General features: G+C 64.4%; 1 gene segment (V, D, J or C); it reads right to left on the bottom strand.

Annotated features, from left to right (window-relative positions):
* Window positions 1-950: 950 nt before the first annotated feature.
* Window positions 951-5669, bottom strand: LOC107543933 (immunoglobulin heavy constant gamma 1-like). The segment is given in 7 exon segments: window positions 951-1034; window positions 1904-2034; window positions 3435-3758; window positions 3853-4182; window positions 4300-4338; window positions 4601-4915; window positions 5621-5669. Coding segments are annotated over 7 exon segments (1272 nt in total).
* Between the last annotated feature and the right edge of the window lie 1031 nt (window positions 5670-6700).

The raw sequence follows: 6700 nt of genomic DNA, 5'->3' as shown, positions 1-6700 counted from the left end.
CAAAAAGCAACCCAAGCTACGAGGTGGCGTTTCCTTTGCGGGGTCTCTCTGCGCATCCCCTGCAGTCACGGGGTCATCTGCCTCCTTCCCGTCTGGACTCGCCCACTTGGTGCTCCCTGGATATCGGGACATCTGTCTGCCCTGTGGGTCGCCAAGGCAGGCGGCACTCTCCCTTCAGTCCTCTTGGCTTCCAGCCCCCCCACCAGATAGGGGAGACCCCGAGAAGGGGCGAAGGGGCGGAACTCAGGCCCTTCGCTTGGCTCCCCCTCTCTCCTGGTGTTCCCCACGTGCAGTGCCTCCTCTGTTCACCGAGACTGATCCGCCTGCTGGGGACCTGGCCGCCGGGCCACTCCCCAGGAGGCTCGAGGGCAGACGCCTACCTTTTCCTGGGTGGTGCTGCCCTGCACCCCCCGGGCCCCTGCAGCAGCCCCAGCCCAGGCCCTTCTCCAAGGGTGCGCTCTGCTGGAGGTCACCTGAGTGGCCATAAGGGCCCATCCCATGTGGGGGGCTCAGGACCCTCCCAGGAACCCTGCACCCTGTTCCCACCTGACGGACACTGGGAGAAAAGGGCCTCCCCCTCCCTCAGGATGGACTCGCACACCGGCCCCGGGCAGGGACGTCCTTGGGAGGGGACACACTGCCCTCACGCCCTTGGTGTCCACACTGCCCTCAGTGGTGTCTTGGTGGCTCCCCTGGAGAGGCTGGCGCGTGTCCGTCGGCTCAGGCTGGGGGCAGAACCTGCCGCCGTCTCGGTTCTTCAAGGCGGTGGGTCTTGGTGCGGGAGGCAGCCTGTGATGGCCGGGAGGCCGGAGGGTGGAGCGGTCGGAGGGCAGCGAGGTCAGAGGGCGGAAGAGCAGGCGTGGGCAACGAGTGGAGCCGCGTGAACCAGCCGCCCTGGGCCCTGGGTGGGTCCTGGGGTAGCCCTGGACGCCCGCCCGGGAGGGATGGTGCTAAGCCCCCTGTCCAATCATGTTCCTGTAGTCAGGGACAATGGTCCTCTTCAGGTCCACCACCGAGGAGAAGATCCACTTCACCTGCAGGGACGAGTGCCCAGGACCCATGTCAGCTTCTCAGGGCCAGGGGAGTATCGGGGGTGAGGCATGGGGATGGCATGACATGGTGGGGACAGCGTGGAGATAGCATGGGGACAGCGTGGGCACACATGGGGACAGCGTGGGGACAGTGTGGGGACAGCGTGGGGACAGTGTGGGGACGCCATGGGGACGGCATGGGGACGGCGTGGGGATGGCGTGGGGATAGCATGGGGACAGGGCGGGGACACGTGGGGACAGTGTGGGGACAGTGTGGGGACAGTGTGGGGACAGTGTGGGGACAGCACGGGGACACATGGGGACAGCGTGGGGACGGAGTGGGGATGGCATGGGGACATGTGGGGACAGCGTGGGGACAGGGTGGGGATGGCATGGGGACACATGGGGACAGCGTGGGGACAGCATGGGGACACATGGGGACAGCGTGGGGACACATGGGGACAGCGTGGGGACAGCGTGGGGATGGCATGGGGACACGTGGGGCAGCATGGGGACACATGGGGACAGCGTGGGGACAGCATGGGGACACATGGGGACAGCGTGGGGACGGCGTGGGGACACATGGGGACAGCGTGGGGACAGCGTGGGGATGGCATGGGGACACGTGGGGCAGCATGGGGACACATGGGGACAGCGTGGGGACAGCATGGGGACACATGGGGACAGCGTGGGGACGGCGTGGGGACACATGGGGACAGCGTGGGGACACATGGGGACAGCGTGGGGACAGCATGGGGACACGTGGGGCAGCATGGGGACACATGGGGACAGCGTGGGGACACATGGGGACAGCGTGGGGACAGCGTGGGGACAGCGTGGGGACACGTGGGGACACGTGGGGACGGGCCCACCTTGAAGAGCGTGACGGTGGCACTGTAGCACACGCTGAGCAAGAAGAGGGTGATGAAGATGGAGATGGTGGTCCACAGCCCGTCCAGCTCCCCCGCCTGGGCCTCCGAACAGCTCTCGTCCAAGAGTACCTCTGGACAGGGAGGGGGTGGTCAGTGCTGGTGGCCGTGGCTGGCGGGTGGGGCCTGGGTGTTCCCTCTCTGACAGGGCCGGGGGCCCTGCCAGGCTGGGCAAGTGGCACTCAGCTCCCTGTCCACCTCAGCTCCGGGCCTCAGCCTGGCCTGGGGGCTGCCCCATCTCCTTTCTGCTACCTGCACGGGGCCCTGTGGGGACAGGTGGGTTGACTCCACAGTCCAGCCTGCTCTGTAGCCCACCAGTCCACCTGCCTCTTCTCCCTGGGGGTCAGAGGGCAGGAGGGGCCCCTGCCTGGGGAAGGGCCAGGCCAGAGTTGGGAGTGCTGGGACAAGTCCGAGGTTGGTCTGGGTGCGGTGGGGAGGACTTCTGCATGTCGGGGAGTGTGTAGGTGCCCTGGGGAGGGGTGGGGGGTGTCTGAGCTGGTCAGTGTGTGGATGAACTGCTGAGTGACCCCTGGAGCATTGGAGGGGGTGGGGCCAGGCTGGTGTCCATGGTGGGATTCCCAGGACCTGCTCTGTCCTCTGGTCTGGGCTTGGGCAGGGTGCCTTGTGGGATGCCCCACAGTGTAAGGCCTGTCTGCATGTGCATGTGTGTACGTTTGTGCATGTGTGTACGTTTGTGCATGTGTGTGTGCATGTGTGTGCAAATGTATGTGTGTGTGTGAAGGTGGCCACATGAGCTGGCGCCAGTCAGTGGGAGTGATTTGTTCAATGGGTCTGGTCTGGGCTCAGCGTCCATGTGGGCATCTGGACAGTCCCGATCCCCGGGCTGCCTGACTCTGCCCCTTTGGGCAATAGGATAAGTGTTCTCATGAGTGGACAGGCCCAGCCCCAGGCAGGACAAGACCGTGCAGAGCCCCCTTGCCTGAGGGAGGGTGGGAGGCTTATTCTCTAGGGCAAGAAGGGTCTGTCCCCACACCACTGGCCAGCTGTGACCCCTGTGTGGGCACAGAGCCACCTCACGGAGCCCTAGAGAGACCCAGTGGATAGGGAACCCTGGAGACAAGGATGGCACAGTCCCACAGCCATCCAGAGGCGGGACAAACTGGGCCCTCATATCCCTGAGGGGCATTGGAGGGGCTTTTCTTGGCCCCTGTCCACACGTCCAGCTCAGAGTCTCTGGCTGGGGTGGGTGGGTGAGTGGCCTCTGCTGGGAAGCCCTGTCCCCCATCCTGGGCGCCTGCAGACCGACAGGCTCAGGGTCCTGCCAGAGTGGGTCCCACCCTTTCTCCTTCATGGTGCCAACCAGCCTCAGAGCCTGGCCTGAGCTCGGCCTCAGAAAGAACCATGACAGTGTCGCAGGGTCCCAGGGCAGAGCTGGGTGCTTTATTTAATGCTGGGTGCCCAAGGGTATGTACATGGGGTGGGTTGCCGGGCGCCGGGTGCGCTGCTCATTTACCCGGGTTTCGGGAGATGGACTTCTGGGCGTAGCGGTTGTGGAGGCCCTCGTGCATCACCTCGCAGGTGAACGTGTTTCCCTCCTGCCACCGGCCCTTCTCCACGGTGAGCTTGCTGTACAGGAAGTAGGACCCGTCCACGTCCGGCTGCGGCGGCGTCGAGATGTACTTGCTCTCCGGCTCTGGCTGCCCGTTGCTCTGCCACTCCACGCTGATGTCTGCCGGGTAGAAGCCTTTGACCAGGCAGGTCACACTGACCTTGTCCTTCGATGCGAGCTCTTCTGCGTGTGGGGCCAGCGTGTACACCTGTGGGACCTGGACTGGCCCTGTGGGAGGTGGGAAGGGATCAGCACAGAAGGTCACTCCCGGGTCAAGGCTGGCCTCCCCCTGGACCCGTCCTTGGCCTATGCGCCGCCCCACCTTTGGCCTTGGAGATGGTCCTCTCGATGGGGGCTGGGATGGCCTTGTTGTTGACTTTGCACTTAAACGTCTTGCCATTCAGCCAGTCCTGGTGCAGAATGGGGTAGGTGCTGACCACGCGGTAGGTGCCGTTGAACTGCTGCTCCTGGGCCTTCTCGGACACTGACTTCTTCTCTGCGCCGTCCACGTACCAGGTGATGTCAACGTTGAGGTCCTCCGGGGCCACATCCACCACAATACACGTGACCTCGGGAGTCCGGCCGATCATGAGGGTGTCCTTGGGTTTCGGGGGAAAGATGAAGACCGAGGGCCCTCCCAGGGTTGGACAAGCTGGTGTGGGAGACACAGTGGCCAGGGGTCAGCACTGAGGCAGGCCTCCCCTGGACATGTGTTCCCCCCTGGGCCATGCCTGGGGGTCAGGCTTCCTCCTTGGGGTGGTCTACTCACCTGGGCATGTGACAGGCTTCTTACACTCTCCTGGGGACACTGCAGAGAGAACAGACAGAGGGTTACTGGGGCCTGGGAGGGCATGGCCCTGGGGGTGGGCTCAGGGCTGGGGTTTGGTAGGTTTGAACTGTGCCCATCCTGAGTCTGGTGGAAAAGCCCAGAAGACCCTTCCCTGAGCTTGGGAGGCCTTCAGGTTGGGGAGACAGTCCTCGCTTCCCCCCACCACACTGGGCTAGGGTAGCCATCCATGCTCTGTGGTCTGTGCAGGCAGGAGGCTGCCTGGGCCTGTCTCCTAGTGGACACCTCTCTGTGGTTGTGCTCTCACCAGGCTTGTCCACTTTGGTGTTGCTGGGCGGGTGGTGTACGTTGCAGGTGAAGGATTGGCTGGACGAGCTGCTGGTGGGCACTGTCACCATGCTGCTCATAGAGTAGAGCCCCGAGGACTGCAGGACGGACGGGAAGGTGTGTACACCGCTGGTCAGGGAGCCGGAGTTCCAGGACACGGTCACTGGCTCAGGGAAGTAGCCAGAGACTAGGCAGGCCAGGGACACCTTGGAGCCAGACGTGTCTCCAAGGCTGGTGGACAGCGGGAAGACTGTCGGGCCTATGGTGGAAGCTGCAAGAGAGGAGGCCACGTGACTGCCAGGGTCTCGCCCCTGCCAAGGTCTGGGCAGGGCATCTAGTGCCCAGGCCCAGGACAGCTCTGAGCCCACTGCTCGTGCCTGATGTGCTTCTAGAAGCTACAGACCAGCTGCCCATGCAGCTCTCTGCCACCCAGGGCCTCACACCTTTGCAGCTGCTGGACTCAGCTCAGCCAGGGCGGGATGACTGCCTGGATTAGAGCCCCTCAGCCCTCGTTGAGCCTTCCGAGCCTTGACCGGTGGCTCTTGCTTCTGCCTGAGGTCCCCTGAGCCCACTGTCCTGTTGCCTTGCCTGGCCCTTTTCTGGGTGAGGGGTCCCTTCCTTAGGTGCAGTGGGTCTCTGCCAGCCCCTGCCCATGCTCTGCCCCCACCCTGCAGCCTGGAGTCCCCCCTTCCCATGCTTGCCCTCTGCCCTTCTGGGTCAGCTCTGTAGCCCTGGAACCCGCCCTGGTCCCCATTCCCACCCAGGACCCTATCCCTGCCCTAGAACCCCTCCCCTCATCCCTGTGGCTCCCCTGCCCAGGCCACTAAATCTCGGCCTCTGGACCCAGCCATGTCTCTGCGTCCTTGCGGCTTCCTGAGCTCACGCATGCCCCTTCCCACCTAGCGCAGGGCCCTCGGCCTCCTAGCTTTGCTCAGTCCAGAACCTTCCTGCCTGATCCTTCCTAGGCCCAGCCCACTCCTCAGCATGGCCAGGAGCCTGGCACTGGCCTTGGAATCCTTCTGCATGGTATCAGTGCCCTGGACGCCAGCGTGGCCAGGGCGCACCCACCTCCTGGCCAAGTCTGTCCGCTGATTCTGGTCCCATCAGCTCAGCCCCAGGGCTCTGCCTTGCTGCTCTCTTTCCACCCCCGTCCCAGGCTGGCTCAGGCCCTGAGTGGGCCCTCCAGCTTGCCCTCCATGGGGTCCATGGCCCTGTGCAACCCCACCCTGCTTTGGCATGCCCACCGCTCCTGTCCCACATCCCCACAGGTCCCTGAAACAGGACTGGTGCCTCTGGGTCCAAGAACTGCGGCCCATCTGGTCTCCTCAGGGGTCCCCCTGCCTCTTCTCCCCAGAGCCTTTCCTGCTCAGGGTCCCCTCCCCAGCCCTGCTTGCTGTGCACAGGGCCCACCTGACCCCTCGGCGGCTTGCTCTCTCCTGCACAGGAGGCTCACCCGGCCCAGCCCTTAGCTGTCTTTGCTCCCTCCCTGCTCAGCTCCAACCTTGTCCTGAGCTTCCCTTAGCTCAGGCCCTGCCCTGTCCCCTGAGTTCCTGGGGCTGCCCTACGCCCCTCTTGCCCTCCCAGCTCAGCTGTACAAGCTCTGCCTGCTGCTTGGAGCTCCCAGCCCGGTGGCTGCTCACCCTCCCAGTGCCCTGCAGGCCCACCTCCTCCCAGCTGCTCCCCATAAGCCTTCTCTGCCCCCCTCCCACTGTCCTTCTTCCTAGACCCTCAGGGGAGCTCAGGCCTCCTGATTATCCAGCCTCTTCCCTTTGCTCACCCGAAGCCCAGTTCTGCCAGCTCAGGCCCAGCCTTCCCTGCCCTGGGGCCTCGGCACCGCCAGCTGGACCCCTGCCCTGAGCTCCTGCAGAACTTCTGGCCCTGCATCTGCCAGATGCCCTGCTTCCTGCACTCAGGTCCTCAGGCTCAGCCCAGGGCTGCCATGTCTTCCACCGACCTGCACACCCAACCCTTTTCACTGGAGCTCCTGGCCAACTATGCCCTCTACTCCTGCACCATGATCCCTCTCCACTTACCTACTCACCCCAGCCCCTTTGTT

The sequence above is a fragment of the Miniopterus natalensis genome, chromosome 1 (assembly GCF_054644295.1).
Source record: "Miniopterus natalensis isolate mMinNat1 chromosome 1, mMinNat1.hap1, whole genome shotgun sequence".
Lineage (NCBI taxonomy): Eukaryota > Metazoa > Chordata > Mammalia > Chiroptera > Miniopteridae > Miniopterus > Miniopterus natalensis.
This window is presented reverse-complemented; position numbering and strand designations above follow the sequence as displayed.